The sequence below is a fragment of the Panthera onca genome, chromosome B4, assembly GCF_046562875.1.
Source record: "Panthera onca isolate mPanOnc1 chromosome B4, mPanOnc1 haplotype 2, whole genome shotgun sequence".
In the NCBI taxonomy this organism is placed as follows: domain Eukaryota; kingdom Metazoa; phylum Chordata; class Mammalia; order Carnivora; family Felidae; genus Panthera; species Panthera onca.
The window spans coordinates 19,788,145-19,808,815 of NC_138345.1; the positions used below are offsets into that span (position 1 = coordinate 19,788,145).

Sequence of the window (20,671 nt, forward strand, 5' to 3'; positions counted from 1 at the left end):
AAATAGCTATGAAGAAGTCTAAGGGGTAGGCCTGCATCAAAAAGAATTGTGGGTGTGGCTTTTCTCTCATGGAGTAGCCTATAAATCTCACACATAGAAAGCCTACAACACCTTTTAAGGGACTTGTATCAGCTAGGACTGAAAGAGGCTAGCTTTGTCCAGATTGCAAGTAGCCCTCTAAGTCCCCAGGTCTCCATGGGAAGGAAGAGGCCTGAGGAAACTGCTCAGCTACAAACACAAGCCATTTTTATGGAAAGTAGGATATCTCAGAAAGTAGAGCCAAGATCCCTAAGTGGAACTAAAAGTCTCAAAGAACAGGGAATTAGCAAGTACTCTGCAGTGCAGGCCTTAATTAAGGAACATTCCGGGGTTGCCTGGGTGGCTCATCCGATTAAGTGTCCAACTCTTGGTTTTGGCTCAGATCATGATCTCACAGTTTATGAATTCAAGCCCGCATCAGACTCTGCACTGACAGTGCAGAGCCCGCTTGGGACTCTCTCTGTCTCTCTCTCTCTCTCTGCCCCTCCCCTGATCACTCTCTCTGCCTCTCTCTCAAAATAAATAACTTTTAAAAAGTGTTTTCAAATAAAATAAAATGAAATTTTAAAAAAGGAACATTCCTGGGGTGCCTGGGTGGCTGTCGGTTTAGCGTCCGACTTTGGCTCAGGTCATGATCTCGCAGTTGATGAGTTCAAGCCCCACGTCGGGCTCTGTGCTGACAGCTCGGAGCCTGGAGCCTGCTTCGGATTCTGTGTCTCCCTCTCTCTCCGCCCCTCCCCTGCTCATGCTTTGTCTCTCTCTGTCTCAAAAATAAATAAACATTAAAAAAATTTTTTTTCCTTAAATAAATAAGGAACATTCTTTATCCCCAGAATGAGGGGATCTGGCAACACATGCCTAGTTGGATTTCAGAAATGCTGTGAACCAGGAGCACCTGGCTGGCTCAGTCAGTAGAGCATGCAACTCTTGATCTCAGGGTCACAAGTTTGAGCCCCACTTTGAGTGCAGACATTAATTAAAACAAGAAAGAAAGAGCTGCTATGAAGCAATGATTCCAAGGTACTTCCTCTTTTTGAACAGAAGTGTTTATCCAGTGGCTGGGGACTAGTTAACATGCCTTTTTAATTCACAGATCTTTGGATTGAGAATAACCACATGCAGGGACACCTCAGTGGCTCAGCCAGTTAAGCGACCGACTTTGGCTCCAGTCATGATCTCACTATTCATGAGTTCAAGCCCCGAATTGAGCGCTTTGCTGTCAGCCCAGAGCCTGCTTCAGCTCCTCTGTTCTTCTCTCTCTCTCTGCCCCTACCTCACTTACACACTCTCTCTCTCAAAATAAATAAATAAACTTTAAAAAAAAAAAAAAAAGAATACGGGCACCTGGGTGGCTCCATCGGTCAAGCATCAGACTTTGGCTCAGGTCATCATCTCACAGTCCGTGAGTTCCAGTCCCGTGTTGGGCTCTGTGGCATCAATTGCCATCTCAGAGAGGCCTTCCCTGACCACCTAAGGTACCCTCCACACTTACTGCCATCATTCTTTATTACGTCACTCTTTTTTTTCATAGCACCCCTCTCTATTATCAGAGTGTTTGTTTACTTACTGTCATAAGCCCCCTACCAGAATAACTCCCATAGGGGTGCCTGGGTGGCTCAGTCGGTTAAGTGCTGGACTTAGGCTCAGGTCATGATCTCACGGTTCGTGGGTTCGAGCCCCGCATCGGGCTCTGTGCTGACAGCTCAGAGCCTGGAGTCTGCTTCGGATTCTGTGTCTCCCTCTCTCTCTCTGCCCCTTCTCGGCTCACACACTCTCTCTCTCAAAAATAAATAAGTGTTAAAAAAAGAAGAAGAAGAAGAAGAAGAAGAAGAAGAAGAAGAAGAAGAACTCCCATAGAAGCCGAGGCTTTATGGGATTTAGCCTCCACTGTATCTCCAGTGCCTAGAACAGTGCTGGGCAGATAAAAACCAGTCCGCAAATTCTTGTTCAATGAATGGAGTGAACGACCAGCTTTCTGTTAAATCCAGATGCCCGGCCTCACGCAAGCTGGTTTCTCTCCGCTTCTGCTCCTGTTGGGGTCAGCTCTGTCCTCCTCTCCACTCGCTCTGATTCATGTGGCCCAGTCTGAGACTTCTGCCACGATGAAAGGAACTTCAGAAATCCTCTAAGACAATCTCTTCCACTTACAAGTAGGAAAAAAGAAGTTCATTGACATCGCCTCGGGGATACCCCTTCTCGAGCCACACGCTGGTCTCCAGACTTCTGTTGTGTTCCTGTGCCCGTTTATTCAACCTTAACATGTAGGTAGCAAACACATTGCCTGCTTCACTGGGTGGCTCTGTGGATGATATAAAATAATGTGACTTTCTGAAATCTCACCAACCTCAGGAATGAAAATCAAATGTCCCCATAACAATCATACATAGATAGGAACCTCAGGTCTGTGATGACTTCACATATGTTAACTCAGGCTCTTAAAAAGAAAGAAAGAAAGAAAGAAAGAAAGAAAGAAAGAAAGAAAGAAAGAAAGAAAGAAAGAGCTCTTGATTTAAATACTTGCTATATCAACAAATTCTCTCTCAACTTTGTATGATTGTGATCTTTGCAGATAACAAGACAAGTATGGTTATCTATTGCCGTGTAAGGAACCGCCTCAAAGCCTGGTGGCTTAAGCCAACAATGATTTATTGTCTTTCATGATTCTGTTGGCTGTGTGGTTCTTCTGCTGAATTTCCCTGGGCTCATTCACATAGCTGCATCCAGCTAATCAGAGTGCTGGGGGCTGGGCTCAGTGGGAGTTGCTCACAATGAAAATCCCAGGCTTCTTGGGGGCATGAGGTTCCAAGACGACAAAGGAGGAAGCTGCAATAGCTTTACAAGGCCTCAATTCTAGAACTCGCACAACATCACTTCCACCCTATCACATTTGTCAAAGTAAGTCACAGAGGCCAGCTTGCGTTACAGGGGCTGGAAAATGGATTCTGCTTCTGGATGGGAGCAGCAAAGTCGCATTACAAAGGGCTGTGCATTCTGGAATGGGCCAAACTTGTGGCCATTAAAACAATTGTTGTGGGGTGCCTGGGTGGCTCAGACAGTCAAGCAACTCAGGTCATGGCCTCCCAGTTTATGAGTTTGAGCCCCACCCTGGGGCTCTGTGCTGACAGTGGAGCCTGCTTGGGATTCTCTCTCTCTCCCTCTCTCTCTTCCGCTCTCAAAATAAACAAACATTAAAAAAATAATTGTTGTGGGGCGCCTGGGTGGCTCACTTGGTTAAGCGCCGACTTCAGCTCAGGTCATGATCTCACAGCTCGTGAGTTCGAGCCCCACGTCAGGCTCTGTACTGACAGCTCAGAGCCTGGAGACTGCTTCAGATTCTGTGTCCCTCTCTCACTCTGACCCTCCCCACTCATGTTCTGGATATCTCTCTCTCTCTCTCTCTCTCTCTCTCTCTCAGGAATAAATAAACAGTAAAAATAAATAAATAAATAAATAAATAAATAAATAAATAAATAAATGTTGTAATTCCACATTATATTATTTTCATAGCTCAGACCAATGTTATTAAGTACTGTTAATGGTAAAATTCTGTTTTCTAAAGCATGAAGAAAAGCAATATTCAAATCAACAAAACTATTTTCAAATAGCTTTGCTATAAGGTTTTTTTTTTATAAAATCTACTCCCGGAGTGCCTGGGTGGCTCAGTCGGTTGAGTGTCTGACTTCAGCTCAGGTCATGATCTCACGGGTTTGTGAGCTCAAGCCCCGCATCAGGCTCACTGCTATCAGCACAGAGCCCGTTCAGATCGTCTCTCTCCCTCTCCCTCTGCCCCTCCCCTTCTCTCCCCTCCTCTTTCTCTCTCTGTCTCAAAAATAAATAAGCATTTTTTTAAAAAAGTAAAATCTACTCCCAAATAGCTTTTTTTTTTTTAATGTTTATTTATTTTTGAGACAGAGAGAGACAGAGGATGAACGGGGGAGGAGTCAGAGAAAGAGGGGGACACAGAATCTGAAACAGGCTCCAGGCTCTGAGCTGTCAGCACAGAGCCCAACGTGGGGCTCGAACCCATGATCTATGAGATCATGACCCGAGTGAAGTTGGTCGCCCAACTGACTGAGCCACCCAGGCGCCCCCCAAATAGCTTTTTTATAAGATGATTCTAAAGATCCACAAACGTCTATCCTTCCCCCTGCACACACACACACACACACCAGAAGCAGTTCTCCCTCCCCACTAGTCATTCAGTGTCTAGCTCTTTTTCATGGAAAAACTTTCCTTCCTAATTCTCCTTAGTTATGGCAGGACTTTCATCAGCAGTATAGCTTGGCAGCTCCCCCAAGTTTCCTACTTATTTTGGCCAATTGCCACCTCCAATATTAAGTCCCCTGAGACACGCTGTTAAAGGCAACACTCCTGAAACTGCCTATTGCATTTTTTTTTTTTTTTTTCCCCACACTATTGGGAAGAGCCACGGGCAAAGCAGTCTCTGAATGTGGAAGGAGAGAAAAACCAGGAAGAGCTAGGCTCCGACATGCAGCTTCTGGCCAAGTCTACAGAACTACTTTTAAACAGCCAGGTGGCCATTAACTTTTTTTTTTTTAAGTTTATTTATTTTGAGACAGAGACAGCCCAAGTGGGGATGGTCAGAGAGAGAGGGAGAGAAAAAGAATCCCAAGCACACTCCATGTTCCCAGCGCAGAGCACGACATGGGGCTCAAACCCACGAAACTGTGAGATCCTTACCTGAGCCGAAACCAAGAGTCAGAGGTTTAACCAACTGAGCCGCAGAGGCGCCTCCGCCGTTAACTTTTAATGGGGACTTTTTTGTTGTTGCTTAATGGTTTCGGAGCCAACAGATATTTTGCAAGAACTAAAATATACTTACATTTATGTGGAGGAATATTCCTCGATGTTTTTCTTAATCTGTAAAAGAAATGCAAACTACTTCATCTACTTTAACCATTTGTGAAAGAACTTGGACAAGCTCAGTTCAAGTCCCAAATTGCCAAGATTGTTGGAGATAACATTTGTTTCCACATGTCTTAAAAAAAATGGTATCTGCCATTTGTAGACAAAAGAAGGTAATCCGGTGGCAAGAGAAGAATAAGAAAATAATTAACTAAAGGAAGGTTTCTAGGTTGTCCATAAATACTTCTAAATTTGAATTACTATTCATGTCAAAACATTACTTCTGAGATTTTATGATTACTGAATTTGGTACTGTTAACTTAGCTAATAACATCTGTTCACAAGTAAATAAGGCAAAATACATAGAAGGAGAAATTGATGCCAAATAATAAGTTGACACATTTTCTGCCCAAAATAAAAAGTAATAGAAAACAGGTTTCTGTGATGCATTTGAAAGAATTTAAATTTATTTTAATTTTTCTACTGTCTATTCTATTTCTCGTAATTTTTAAATTCTTATAATGTAGGGGCGCCTGGGTGGCTTGGTCGGTTAAGCGTCTGACTTCGGCTCAGGTCATGATCTCACAGACCGTGAGTTCGAGCCCGCGTCGGGCTCTGTGCTGACAGCTCAGAGCCTGGAGCCTGTTTCAGATTCTGTGTCTCCCTCTCTCTCTGCTCCTCCCCTGTTCATGCTCTGTCTCTCTCTGTCTCAAAAATAAATAAACGTTAAAAAAAAAAAAAAAAAAATTCTTATAATGTATAATTAATTATCTAATGATAGCAATAAAATATTTTCATATAAGGAATATGCCAGGGGTTTCAATTTTAGTTATGAAAGATCATTATGTTTATATATATAAATCCACGTGTGCATTATGAATTGAACTTATTTGAAACCCTCCTATATTTAACAAACTATGAACTTTTGGATAACAGGCACGTTTTCCCCTTCCTTCTTAATATATTAGATATAATTGTTCATCTAAGATACAGTTGATTTGTGTGTGTGTGTGGGTGGCTGTTGTTGTTTAGATTTTTATTTATATAGCCAGACTAACTTTTAAGCTTCCGGAGAGTGTATCTGTCTGATATATCACTTCTTCCAAGGGTTTCTGCAGAGCACTGTAAATCTATAATGAGAAGGAAGTATGGGCAAGTGAGTAAGAAAAATGTCCAGGAATGAATCCTTGCTAAAGACGGTGCACAACTGAATATTTCACGTTTTAACTGATTTTTATGACGTTATTTCCAGAGGGTCAGGCATGTAGGTTTCACTCACCCTGATGACCTAAATTAGGCTTGTTCCGGATTTATGAGGACTGTAAAATTGGGAAACTTTCATTAAAAAAAATTAAAACCCTCTGGATGGTTTCCCAAAGCACATCTAGCATCACTTAAGACTTTATTATTTCAGCTAGTTGGATATATCATATCTACGGCCCTAGCCAGGTCTGTAAGAGTTCTGTGACTGATGCCTAATGGAACCAATTTTCACTCTGGCAGAACAAATTCAAGTTCTAATACTAACTTGTATTCCAGTTTCCTTTGGATGCCAGGAATCAGACACTTTAAGAGGAAAATGTATCAGAGGATCCGCTTATTAAATGATGTTCCATTTATTTCATCTAAATAGCTGGCGGGAACAATTGACGAAAGTCAAATCAAAAATAGAAAACAGTTTTTTAATTACTGAATTTGCTTTATTCTTTGATTAACCTTCTTTCCCTCTTCTTCACGATCTCAATTTTCTACAAGCTTCCCCTACCTCCATTGAGGACTGCAAACCTTCTTTAAACAGGCACTCGCCCACCTACGCTAACAATCATATTACAGTCACGGTCCATTGACCGTCGCTCACGTTTTTATTACCCTGCATCTGATGAACATTGATGCACTTGGGTGTCTTCCTCTGCACTAGAAGGAAAAATAATCATTTAAATAGAATTCTAAAAGTTGGCATGTTTTGTCAATAGCTTCATTGTTCCTGTGTCCGTTCATCACATCTTGCCTGCTATTGAAATCTTTCCTTACGTTCCAGCATTATTAAAGTCAGTCATTATTAAAGTCATCTCAAAAAGAGATACCTCTGCAACTTCTAAGATACTGTCAAGTAAGGATCAGGTTTTCAATATTTCAAATTCTATTGTATTTTCAAGCTTTTGAAACAAATATAATATTCCCGCATATTTCCTAAGATGGAATTTCATGTAGACAATGATGTGACAGGAAAGATGATGTTTATCTAATGATTTTGGCATTGCCCCTAGATAACAGTGCTCCTCTAAGAAAACGAGCAATAGTTTTCTTATTATCACAACACATTAAAGTGCATATTCTGGAGTCCTACATGTCTTACGTGTGAGAGAAAAATAACTGGAAAAACAACTTAGCAATAGTTGTATTTGTATTCATCTCATTTCATTAAAATATCCTTTGGGCACGCTTTTCTTTTTTAATAACAATTACACACTATTCTACAAGATCACTGAAGGGATTATCATATTGTTTTCGTTTTCACAAAAATCAGATTTGATTAAAGCTTCATGAAAAGACCAAAACACAAATTATTCCACAGTTCCTAATTTTCCAGCCCTTCCTTCAGTTGAAACTACTTAAGTAATTTGAACCAGATAGCTTAAGTTGCTAGAGGTAAAGCTCAGTGAATAAGCCTCTCTATCTGGAATGCGTGCACTGTTTTTAGTAATTTTCCATTAATATGAAGTAGTTTTGCCAAAATATGACTGCAAATGAGACGCCATCATTCTGAATATTTGGAACAAGTATGGGTCTTTTTTTTTTACTGGTTGACATTTGATATTAAAAAGTACTGTTCAAGTTGTTCATTAATGCTATTTTCCATTTAATCACAAAGAAATTCACAGCAAAGATAATCGTTTTATTGGTCTACCAAAGATTCCTGATGAAATGCCCACATGGTGAAGAACAAAGTAAGTCCTCAACAGTGGGCATGGATTTATGTAGATCATACATTACAGGCTGATTAGGGAAAATTCTGCTTATCACGTAGATTCTGTGTGTGTTCACGTGTAGGAAAGAACGTTTAAACCAGAAAGAGAGTGGGGGGGAAAGCTACATTCTCATAAGGAGAGTTCTCTCTCTCTCTCAGTAGATTTATTAATTGGGAATGGAGAGAAAGATAACTCAGTACTCCTCTCTGGTGACAAGAGGTTACCAGAAAAAAAACTCAGCCGTCACATATAATTTACTATAGAATCTCTTGTCTTAGCCTGGAAGGAATACAAACTCTGTGGCATGTGTATTTTTGTACAGATGTATACACGCATGATCTCGTCTGAAATTTTGATCCTAGGTCTGCCTTAAATCGAGTCGAGCTTCACATCGGGGCTGGGTTCTGAGAAAGAACCTTCTAAAAACTTTGCTCAGCCCAGCAAATGTTTTAAAAGTGAACTAATTAATGAGCAGCATCTCTCGATTGCATAAACATGCCCCTAGAAGGACTGCCTCTCTGTATTTTGATTTTGGGAAACAAACAAACAAACCAAAGTGCTCAGGCTTTTAAGAACAAAGAAGGAAAGTCTTCATCCTTCCTTCCCTCCTCCTCCTCCACAATTCGACCAATCCATTTTTCCTGGGTTTTTCTTGTAAAATAAAGGTCGGCCTCCTCCATTCTTTTGACTTCCCTCCCTTTTCCTACCTCCACGACAAGTGTGCCTAAAAATCATTTTCAAAAATAAAATTTTTAAAAATCATTTTCTACGCAGGACGTAGGGAAGCAGACATCCACCTTCGTGGGTCTCGGCCCACCTGACCCGGACGGTCTCCCGCGTCCTCTGCTTTTCTCAAGGGTTCCCCCCAAGGGCCTCAGCACCCCCCAAGGCAGGACGCGCGGTAAATTGAGAGTTAGCTCTGGCGCCGCGCAGCGTGTCTACCGACGTATGCTTTTCCCCAGGGGAAGCTTCGAGCGTCTGCAGGTGCTCCTTCTGTTCCGCTTGGAGGTCTCCCCGGACTCGCGGCCCAAGCCCCTGCTCTTCCGGCCCCGGGCTTCGGAAGAGCCCGGACCTGGGGCCAATTTTACGACCTCCGAGCCTCCAACACCCAGGTCCCCCCACATCTGCCCTTCCGCACCAACGAGAAAGCGCGCGACGGGGTGGGCAGGCGTGGCCCGTGGAGAGGCGGGACGCTGCTGGAGATCCACGCGGGCAGAGCGTGGGGACAGCGGCACGGCGCAAGCTGCCCCCCGCGCGCCCCGCTCCAGGCCCCGAAGCGAGCAAGCGTCAGCGCGGGTCGTTGGTTTCCCTCTTCGCCAGAAAGCGAGCTTTTTGTTGAGAAAACAGAGGGAAAGAAAAGTCAGCTCGCGCGTTTGTTTTGGTTTTTCGTCTGTTTGCCTCCCAATTAAAAAGTGGCCGCCTAGGCGACAGCTTTGCGGTTTTCACAGTGTAAAACGGATTAGAGGAAAAGCTCCAGCCCCTCTCGACTTTCGCTTGCGGTTTGCAACCCCCGGGGCGGGTGTGACCCTGCGGCACCTGCCCCTGGGAGCTGTCCCCGCGGCGGCCCCACCCGCGGCCCAGCTTCCCTGGGGCGGGGCCGGACAGGGCGGAGCCAAGGCCGGGCGTCCTGGGGAAAGGAGGTTCCCAAGGTGCAGGTAAGGCTCACACCCCAGGCGGACCGCTAGTCTCCCCTCCCCCGATACCTCCTGGCGCCCCTGCCCTGGGACCTGAGCTCTCCGCGGCTCCAGGTCCTGGGGGTGCGGGAGTACGGAGGCGGCCCCCAGGGGGCCCCCTCTCCGTGACGCGGAGAGAGGGAAGAGCAAAGGAGAAGAATTTACTGCACATGGCACCGGAACCAAAGTTGGCTTGTTCGTGTCCTGCTCAGAGCTCGCAGGGTTCCCCCAAGAATGTCGAGTTCGCTGAGGGCACTTAGTTCAAGGACGATGAATTCACAGGCACACGCACATTTAGTTTAAAAGAGGAAAGAAACAAAAACTGCTCTTCTATCCTCCCCACGTTCCCGCTTTTCACTAAACAAAGAGTGGGCTGAAAACGGAGGTGGCGGGAGACGCGCAAGGAGGGGTTCCCCGCAGTCCTGTCGCTCCTCCCCGGCCTATTTGCGCCCGCAGCTGCCCACGAGTTTGCGGGGTGTGGGCGCTGTATGCGACCCTCTGACCGGCCAATCTTATCCTGAATTCTTAGATCCAGAAGACCCCTGGGCAGGTCTACTCTCGGCGATCCTTTCGTGCTAGGCTTCTGGTTTTAATAAACCAAAATAAAAGTTTGCTTTGAGATTAAAGAAACGCCGTTTTGGTCTTTCCGCCCTGAAGCGTGACTTACGCAGCCTTTTATACCTGCAGGGAAGTATCAATTGTGATTTTCCAAATCGATACCGGGGCTTCCTCGGACGAGGTGCTGCAGGTAATGGAGTCAAGGCATCAAGGAAATAGCAGCAGGGACCAACAGACTCCGACCGTTCTGGACAGTCAGGCCCGCTTCGCGAAGGAGACTTGCGGCGGGTGGAATCACGGTTGCGGAAGAGCCGAGAGCGCGGGTGGGGGAACCAGGCTGGTTCCACCTTAAGAGACCGCGCGGCACGGCGGCTGCGGAGGCGCCAGGCACCTGCAGGAGGCGCTGCTGCCCCGCGGTTCCGCCCGCGCCGCGGCGCGCCGCCAGCCTCGCTGCTCGCGGGCCTCGGTCCCCGGAGGGGGTGGGGACGCTGGGGGAGGAAGGGAGCGAGTGCATCCGTTAGGTAAGGAACCCGAGCCCTCCCGGATTTTGAAGCGGCCTCAGTGAGGCGTTTGCTGGAGGGAGCTTTCCGTCATTCTGCCGCGAGAGGAAATGTGGGGAAGCGCCCTCCCCTGCCCCCACCGCCTGCCTTCCTGCTTCCCTCCACCTCCGCTCCCCGACCCCGACCGTGCTTCCCAGACCCTTTGTTCTCGAGGTTGGGAGCTGCTGGGTGGGGGCTCCCCGGGGAAGAGGTCCCCCTGCGCCACTCGGAAAGAAAGGGACTCTCGCCTCACCCCCCCACCCTCAGCCCTTCGCAGCTAAGTCCTCCTCGCCCCACCGCCCCTTCCTTCGCGTCCTAATGCTTCTTTCCTGCCCCGGACTCCCCCCCCCCCCCCCCCCCCCCAGCTCCCGAGCCTCCCGCTCCCAGGCCTCCACCGTCTGTTTGCCCGCCTCCCTTCCCACTTGGCCACCTCCAAGGTCTCTGGGAAGAGGGTGGGAGAGGCAGACGTGAGGGGGAGGAGGAACCACGTCGCCTCCGCGGCTCGGAGATTCCCCAGGGAGCCTTTTAGGCCCCGACCCCTGGGACCCGCCGCAGAGGAAGGGGTTTCCCGGCGCCGCCGCAGGCCAAAGGGACAGCCCCAGCTGGGAGGCCGCCCCCTCCGCGTGGCCGGGAGCCCAAGGGCGCACAACCCCGCCCGAGCCTTGGGGTGAGGGCCCCGCCGTGCGCGGCCTCCCCGTCGGCACCCGAGCCCCACGCTTGGAGAGAAGGGGACGCCGTTTCTCCCCAGTTGGAGAAAAGGGGACACCGTAGTTCGTGCCCTGGGAAGGCGAATTGCAAACGGACGCCCCCTTCTTCCCCTACCCACCCTCTGGGGCGCCACCCGCGTAGCTTCTCCGCCGCGCGCGACCCCGAGGGCTCCCGCGATTGTATCTTCTTGAGTACAGTTACAATTGCCCTCAGCTTAATTTCTTACTTAGGCGAAGGCGTCGCTAAGTGAAGCCAAGGGACAGGGATGCAGGGGGACAGAAGCTGGGGCAGGAGACCGAACGGAGAGGTAGGAGGACGTGGCTGGGCGGCCCAGGCGTGGACGGCCTCCCGGAGTCCCGAGTCCCGAGGCAGTTGAGGCAGGACTGCCCGGGCAGGCCCACGCCCCGGCCCGGGCAGCCGCAGCCCAGCAGCCGAGCCCTCCACGCCCTCAGCTCTGAATGAGCCTTCTCAGCGTGCCATCTACGCCCTCCGCGCGCTCGCGACCGTGGAGGGGGCTCCGGAGGAGCCGGGGCGCGAAGTAGGTTTCCCCCCCCGCCCCCCCCGGGAGAAGTGGACGCGGCCTGGGGCAGTCAGCTCGGGGCTTCCCGGAATCCCCTCCGGCCTCTGGTGTGACCCTGGACCTCACTGGCTCTTCGCGCGCCGCGCCAGCAGTTCTCTGGGCAGCGGGTTCCCCGGGACACACCCCGTCCCCACCCCCGAGAGCTGGCGGCCAGCTCGGGATGCCAGGCGGCCAGGCGGGCGCCCTGCCAAATTCCGCGTTCCTCTCCAGGAGACGGGGAGTTGCGTCCCAGGCTCGGGAAAGCCCGCAGTTTGGACTTGGGACTCGCTTGCAAAGCCCCCCAAGGCGCCAGGGACGCCTCTGCAGGTTGAATTCCTGCTCCGTATCACTTCAATTTTAATTAATCTTTTAAAACACCGCTGTCACGTCGCTTGCAGAAAATTAATCAAACCTGAATCCTTGTTGCATAGCAAGAATTTCGATCCGAGTCTTTTAAAAAGGACTTGACTTTGCAAAGTCACGTCTTTTACAGTTCCCTCATTCCCCCTTTAGCAAGGGAAATATTGCAAAAGTCAAGACATGTTTGTTTGGTTCTTTCTATCTTCAAAATGAAACTTTGCTTATTTCTGATCTTTATTTTCTGTCTTTGAACAAAAAAATAACGAGATAAATTGCCTACCTCTGTTAATTCAAAATATAATTACTTTGAATGATCTTTGTTTAAGAGCCCAGATAAACTAAGATAATCTTAATTTTAATGTGACACGACCCCTATTTTTCCTTGTGAATAATGAGAATAAAGCAGTCATTAATTAATACCAAGATATCTCCATAGAAGATGGTATCTGGTCTCACCGAGAGGCTGAAACATCAGTTGTATTAGTAATTGATACTGTATAATTGAACATGAAGATAGTCGTCTATTTTTAACCTCAAAGCTCAGAGTTTATTTGGTGATTACTGAGCTCCTAATAATTAATTTTCGTTCCTTCTTGCTGCATAAATAATTTCTATGATTCCCAGTTCCCGTGCAACACAGAGGCTTCTCATTAAAATCCTCCCCTCAAAATATGTGAAGCTGTATTGTGGAGCAACCCTTTCTATTTCATTACTTATAACATATATATGCTCTATTTTTTATATCTTCCTGTTACGTTCCCCTTTGCTGTGATTTACCTACTAAAAAAAATAGAATATAACTACAACGTCTTTTGCCACAGCTTCGTCCTTCTGTATGGCAGGGGTTCAACTGAATGTATATTACTTGAGATCGCCAGTCTTTCAAGTTCCTGAGAATTGAGAATAAGTTCCAATGAAGAATGAAAAATCTTTGTAGTGAAGTTGCCATAGATTATACTCCCATCTAACACAGCCCACAGTATCTCACACTCTTCTGTGGTTAAAAATAGACTTTGCTCACACACATTCTGTTTGTCCAACCTGAATTGAAGATCTGCTCTCAACAACTTACAGGATTAAATTTACACAACTTTTATCATTTAAAAATAGAAATCTTCTCCGAAGAAATAGAGAAGTCTTCCAAATAATAGTGGAAATTGAGACTCCACCTTTAAGGTATCTAATTATTTCTCAGCATCAATTTGCTGATGATCCCTCTTTTTTACCCAGTGGCGGAGGATTCTGCTTTTCTCATAGGTGCAAAAAGCTCCCTGTGTATTTCTTCAGTATGTCTCCCCCAAATAAGTATATGTTATACCACAGAAATATTCTTAGTATCCACCCTACCAAACCTTTACACTTGACTTAAATGTCAGTGCCACTTCTAAAGTGATGAAAAGTATATCGGTTTTCCACTTTTCTTTCCCCCTTTGAACAATTAAGACTTTAGGTCAATATATGATGGAGTAATTCTCTCCTCTTGGATTTTATATTTTCCCACTATAATTTAGACTGAAATGGGATTAAAACAGGATCTAGAGTTCTAATCTTGGTTGATGTTTTGGTGTATTCACCGTAATGAGTCCTATTCCCTGGGGTCATGAAGCCCCCAATGTCAATCAAGCAAACTGATTCAGAAATGCCATTGTTCGACTCCCACGTCACTCCCCTTCCTCTCATTTTATTTAACAATACCGGAGTTCTCTGATCAGTCACTCGGAATATGAGGCATTATCTGAGGAAAATTCACAAAGTGTCTTGATCTTTCTTTGGGAGATACTGTTAAGGGGTTTCCGCAAAGCAGAAAGTGCTTGTTTATATTTCTGTCTTCGGACCGCACTACAGCTCGAAGGAACCAATGAATACCGCTCGAAAGAAAATCATACCGTAAATCCGTCAAAAATTAATTCGTCCAGTTGAATGTTACATTTCTGTTTTCGTGTTTGAAGCACCCTGACTTATCACCGGTGGAGAAGTATGACCAGGTCTGGGTCCAGTTGGCATGCCCTCACTTTCAACCCCGTCTGTTTTACCCCATTTAGTGATACTAAGGTATTTAGTCTGCACTAGTTAACCAGGAATTTACTTGGGGGCGAGGAAGAGCCAACCTTTGCCCCGGGAGCTCCACCCAGACCACTCAGACACGTCCGGGAGTCTCGACAACTCGCCTTTCCCATCCGCAACCCTGGGTCATCTCTGCTTGGGTCCCGGCTCCGGGACAATCCCCAAAGCCAAAGGCGTTAAGTGTGTTACTCGCCCTGAACAGCCCAAATTAATAATCAACTTAACTCGTGGAGGCCTCGAGCCTTCATGCAGAGTTCCCTGAAGGTTCCCAGAGCCGAGCCCGGCTCCTGCGAGGACTTCCTCGTAGGGAGAGGCCGGCGTGCAGGGACGGTTTCAGGGGGAAAAGCTGTCGTTTGCGTCTTTCACTTGGAGGGCTGTGGGGAAGGAGGCGGGAACCCACCCTCCCGTTAGGAGTTCCCACAAGGGATTCAGCCAGAATCGCAACAGCCGCTCTGGCTCTGTGGGCTCGATGTGCTCGCGTTTGCTGCGCACGTCTCCAAAAGCACCAGCCCTTGCGCCCCGCGCGGTCTCCTCTCGCACGCTTAGAGCCGAGGTGACCAGGGAAGGCGGCGGAGGTGGGGACAGGGGGTGGGGCCGCTCTCTGGCGGGACACGATCAATCACTTTTAAGCAAAGGGTTCAAAAGTTCCAACCTCCCCTTTGCAGGGGAGCAGACCAGCTTCGCGGGGCCTGCTGCTCGCTGCAGCCCGCGCGGCTTCCCGGCAGCCGCGCGACGACGGGGGGAGCTCGGCCGCCCTTCGCAGGAGACCCTTCCCGGGCACAGCCCCTGCCGCCTGCGCGGCCCGGCCGGGTTGACCGAGCTGGCGGGCCGCAGCGGCTCGGCTCCCGCGGAGGAGCGGCTCTCCCGCCGCACCGACAGGCTCCCCGCCCGCAGGGCCCCGGGCGTGCGCTTTTCCCTTTCTCAGCAAGCGGGAAAGGCCTGCGCGCCGGGGCTGGCGGAGCGCGGGCGGCCTGGCGGCGCGGGGCCTCGCCGAAACCCGAGCTCCCTGCGACCTGCTCTGCAAAAAGGGGCGGGGGAGAGCGCCAGCAAGCTGCCCCGGAGGCGGGCGGTGCGAATTCCTCCGAAAAAAAACCCTCTCGGAAACACGCAAACCTTCCAAAAGACGCGGCTCTGCCCCCTCCTCCCGTCCTGTGGCCTTGCAACCTGTCAGTCTCCTCCTCGCCACCCGGCCTGGCCCTCACCTGCGACCCTGCCCAGGGCCTAGCCCCCGCTTTCCTTCCCCACCCCCGCTTTTCGGCTCCATCTCTTCCCTGACCTTTCCGAGGCCTCGGCTAGGGTAGCCAGGGTGCTGCAGAGGAAATGAAATTGTTCTGGAGATTACAGTGGGGCTGTTGGCCAGGAGAAGTGTTCCCCCCCCCCTCTTTTTCTCAGGCTTCCATGTTAAGTGCAAACTTGTATTTCCCTCCACAAGAATAGACAAATTTTCTCGCTTATTTGCAGTTTTGCAAAGTTCTACACACAGATCAGTGAACCTTAAGCGCCCTTTTTCAGGCCCACATTGTGGAGGTTTGTCAGGGTCCCTGGGCAGTGAGCGTAGTGACAGGTGAATCCAGCAGCCCCAGGGGAAGCCAGACCTAACCCCCAAGACTCACAATAGGGCAGAGGCCCAAAAGCTCCCCCAAGCAGCTTCAGGCAACAGGTACTCCACAGCAGGGCAGGCTCTCGGGATCCCAGAGCTTGGGCTCTGGGCGCAGAACCCGCTTCTCAGTGACCTGAGACAGAGTGCCCCCACCTGCACCTCCCCGCCCCCACCCCCAGGAGATTCCTTTTCTTCAAATTACTCCTCAGTCACACAAGAATCTCTGAGCTCTGAACCACCTGCCCAGACATGGCCAGGCTGCATTTTGGCTTGGCCCTCGCAGCGTAAGTCCATTGATGCTTCCAACCTGCTTGCTCTTCCTGACCTGACTTGAGGGAAAAGACAAGGAGACGCAGCAGAAGAAGACAAAAGTCAGGGAGACGCAGAATGCAGAATAAAAAGCCAAAGGGGGGGGGGGGCAGAGCAAAACAGAGCAATACCTTTATTGTCCAGATCCCAACCCCCAACCCAGTCTTTCCCACACTCAAGAAGACAGAGAACTGGTTTCAGTAGCTCTAACTCCAAGTAACTTTTTTGAGTGATCTTTTGCTCCTGGACCTACCTCTCTCCCCACCCTGAAGAAAGCAAGGAGCCATGTAGGTTTAGGGGAGACGAACAGCTTTCTAAGGCAGAAATGGCCTCCCTGTAACCAGTCGCCATTCCACAGAGAGCCTGGGAGTTTCAAGCTGCAGGAGCCTAAGGGCTCTGTTTCACAACCAGCCTGGGCCTTAACTATACCCTGGTCAGCCCAAATTAGATGCAAAGGAGATGGGGAGGCTTAGGGTTCCTTCTGCCTCGAACACTCCCTGGTAGGATCTTCATGCAGAAATATAGCTAGTCCCTAGGACCGTGCTCCAAGTGGCAGCTTGGATAAGTGATAAGTGATAACTAGGATAGAAGACAAGACTGATGGCAGAGAACGAAGGGGGCACTAGAGATATAGACACATATGTTTACTTTTGCAAGACTCGGAGATTCCCCCTCAGACCTTCCAGTCCATCCTCACTCAGCCACCAGAGTAGAGTAGGAATCAGCCTCTGGGTTATCAGAGGAGGTGGGGGTGGGCGTGGGGTGGGGGGATGCCCTTTCCAACCCCAGGCTAGTATATAAGGAAGGATATGATGGGGAGGGATAGATCTGGCAGAGGGAAAGAGAGGCCTGAGCAGCAGGCACAGCCCCCAGTCACTCTGAGGAACTCATCCTCATTAAAGAAATCCTTTGTATGATGCTGCATTTCTTTCCCAGATTTGTGGCGACCACACCGAAGGAGGAGGGCGGCAGGCAGTGGCGGTGGCTGCTGCGGCTACATGCAGGCATCCAGCAGTGTGTCCCCAGCAGCAGACTCGGTATCCCCAGTGTGAAGAGCCCAGGCCTTGCCCATTAGGGCTGTGACTGAAAACAACCCCCCACCCCCTCTCCAAGCAGGCTCCGCAGTGACTACCCCAAATCCCTAAGCAGATTCCTGGACTGAGAGACACAGGGTTCGTAGCATGACTGTCAAAGAGCTAGATTTGGTAGAAAAAAAAAGAATAGAAAATCCCACCCAATGCTGAAATCGCTAACGAAAAATCACGTGTGGTAGTGGGTATTTGTGCAAATATACAGGACAGTTGCCTACTTTCGGCCAAGGAATGACATTTCAAAAATGTTTCTTACCCCCCCCCCCCATAGCACCAAAGGCTGTTTTACGTCCCGCTATTGTGAATCAACCTTCTGTAAACCATATTGTGCATTTTCCCCTGGATTTTAATGAAAGAAGAACTGTGCAAAAGCAACTGCTTTGTCCCAGAGCTGAAACAAAGACTAATACACAGCAAAGGGGCAGCCCTTCCAAGATGTACTCCTCTCCGACTTGGGAGGAAGGCTCCTAGAGTGACCAGCCATAATTGTGGTTGATACTTAATCCTCCTTAGTACAAAGGCCCATCTTTTCACTATGCAGAAGCACCACTGAGATATGACTAACCTTCAGAGTTATATCCCAAACTGAGTGTCCAGGCTTAGACTTGGATTGTCTAGGCCTCTTCTAACCCGAACAAAAAGGATCTGAAGAAAATCACATTTTTTCCCCCTCTTTCGCAACAAAGCATTCCTAATCACTTCAGCTTGTTGGTGAATTTTTATTCCCGTGTCCACTTGGGGGTATTGAAATCGATCGCTGCAATATTTAATATATTACACTCCCAGGGTCATTGCTCTCCTAAGACCGAATTCCCTCTCCCTCGCGCCCTCAACTCAGCCGGGTTACTACCCTCCTACTCCAATCTGTTCAGGCCCTCTGGTTTTCTGTCCTCGTAACGCCTTTATTTCTCAGCCCGGCCCAGCAACTTCACGTGTATTTTGTTTTCTGGTAGGGACACTGCAGAAAGCTCTAGGCAGCAGTGCACTTAAAAGGGAAAACGAGGAGCTCAGTAGATTGGAGAAAATTAACCTGCCACAAACAGCCTCATTAAAGAGCTGCCTACCAAGAGTTAAGAATTAATAGCAAAATGGATGGGGGGAAAAAAAAAACCCTTGAGTGAAGAGACCTTAAAACCGCTTTCCCTGAAAGGTGCATAATTTACAAGCCCAACCTAACATTCAGTTTTATTTCCCTTTCCTAGTGACCTGTCCCCTAACCTTGTAATCCACTGTGGGGGCGTTTTCTCTTTGGTCCCTTTCTTCTTGCAAAAACCCTTAGGTTTGCCAAAATCCAAATGCTGTCTGATATTTTTGGTTCAAAAATGCACTTAAATTGTTTGGGGCCTTTTAATTTAGAAAGACACTTTAAAAGACTCCTGGAATACCCTTTGGGAATTGTTAGATGATTTGAAGAGTGCCCTTAAAAGAATTGTGTTTGGATAAGAGGGGGTGTGGGGGGAATCATGCAGAAAGAAGCATGAAAAACCAGCGTGAGGACATTTTGTAGATTTAGTGTTCCGACGGTGGTGTGCTTATTTTGCACATGAAGTTCGAATTTAAGTAAAGCCCATGTGTATGGGCTGTAAGTTGCTTTTCTAATGTTTTATTGGGCATTGTATTCTATATTGGCATTTTATATGCATAATCTCATTTCAATGCGGAGCCGCATACTAAATCCTGGGGCAAGCCGATGAGAATGCAGTATGGATATTACACTCAATTTCATTGGCTTCAATGAGACTTTGCACATTGCGATTTCCATTGTAATGGCTTATCTTTGGCTAGAATTTTACACGTTGACATGCTATTCCTTTGGCCAGAATCCTGAATGAAGAAAGTGTGTCAATGGAACAGCCATAATGATTCCATTCACATTACAGCAGGTAACGGGCGATCAATGGCCCCAACACTATTTGTAAAAGATTTCCTGTGGGTTGTTTTTTTTTTTTAATTATTTTTGCACTTTCTTCTTGAAGGAGATCACACTTAAAACCAACTTTGGAGTATACACTAAACTATTGGTTCAAAACAGTAAGAGATGGGAAATTCACAGTCAGGAGCCTTCAGTTCATCTAGAAATCTTGCATTGTGTCAGAATATTACAGGCAGTCCACATGTTACATAGGATCGGATCCTATTCAGATAAACCAGCTAGAGATTGATACAAAGCACAAGGTTTTAGAAGTGCTGGCAACCTCCCTAAATCTACAAATTAGTTATATTTTCCTCCCATTTAATTAATACAAAGCAAGTTCTATTTCCCTCCAATTTGATAGTAGCATTAAATTACAAGCAGCAGGCTGAAATTGTGTAAGATAATATGAAATTTTGACATTTTAGGTAAAACATGTTTCTCAGGTCATTTTTCTATAGAAGATGGCAGGAGTGTGTAACTAATTTCCTAATTTACTTTTAAATTTACAATACGTAAAGATGTTAAAGGGTTTAAAAAAACACAAAGGTTTAAATACTTTATTTTCTTAAAATCATATGAGCCGCAAAACAACTGAACAATCCAAATGTTAACCAACCTCTTCTACCTTAAAATGTTTCTTATTTAGAAGGGCGTAAAAAGTACGACCTCTCTTTTGTAAATTCAGATAAGAAACACACTGGTAGGAGTGTGATTCATTCTCAGTCATATATGTTTAAGGTTGTTCGTTTGAAAAGCCTTTATTATTAACAGAAAATATCAAAATTGGCTTTCTGAAGACCAATTTGCCACATGACGTCTAACACACTTGGAACCAAATTAAAAGCATCTCTGCATTTGCATTGGGCAATGCACTACATGTTAGAACCACAGCCATGTGTTTATGGAGTCGACTCTCCTGGTCTTGAGATGCACTCTATTTTTTACAGCCTAACAGGAATAGCTTAGCACATGCAGGGCAAGAGGCTGGGAAGCCCTGGCCTCTCACCCCAGCAAGGAAGCTCAGGGTCACTGCAGGTTCCCACACTGCCTCCATCAGCATTGGTTTAAGCCCAGATCTTACCCTCCTTCCACCTCTGGAGAAAGTATTGCTGACTATTGGGCACAAAGGTTAGGTAGGAGGAGGGGGAGAAAAGGAAAAGCTGAGAAGGTGGGAGAGGAGAAAAAGAAGATAAAGGGAAAAGGTGAATAAACCTGGTCCTGGCAATTTCTCCTGCATCATGCAGGTTTTACTTTGAATGGCTATAATATCCAGGCATTTGAAAGCTTAGCGTCCACTGGTCTGCATATTTGGGTCCAACGTAGAGGCCAAAAACTAATCTTCCACATTTGCCCCACCGACAATCAGGGTATTCATTCATTTGAACAGGAGGGAAAAAGAGAGAGGGTGAGAGAGACATGAG

At 47.4% G+C, this 20,671-nt stretch overlaps 1 protein-coding gene across 1 annotated transcript; it reads right to left on the bottom strand.

Moving 5' to 3' along the window:
• Positions 1–5,975: 5,975 nt before the first annotated feature.
• LOC145715629 (uncharacterized) lies at positions 5,976–14,448 on the bottom strand. Its single transcript, XM_081796286.1, has 4 exons — positions 14,358–14,448; positions 11,999–12,247; positions 10,229–10,688; positions 5,976–9,202 (listed from the first exon to the last, which is right to left on the bottom strand). The coding sequence occupies exons 1-4, from the start codon at positions 14,446–14,448 to the stop codon at positions 8,959–8,961; spliced, it is 1,044 nt and encodes a 347-aa protein (XP_081652412.1). The 3' UTR covers positions 5,976–8,958.
• Positions 14,449–20,671: the final 6,223 nt, after the last annotated feature.

Coding starts and splice junctions, on each gene's coding strand:
- LOC145715629 (XM_081796286.1), bottom strand. CDS start 14,448: ATGGGAAAGGCGAGTTGTCGAGACTCCCGGACGTGTCTGAGTGGTCTG. Junction 12,248..14,357: donor TGGCTCTTCCTCGCCCCCAA/GTAAATTCCTGG, acceptor GATACGGAGCAG/GAATTCAACCTGCAGAGGCG. Junction 10,689..11,998: donor GCGCGGCGCGCGAAGAGCCA/GTGAGGTCCAGG, acceptor AATGACGGAAAG/CTCCCTCCAGCAAACGCCTC.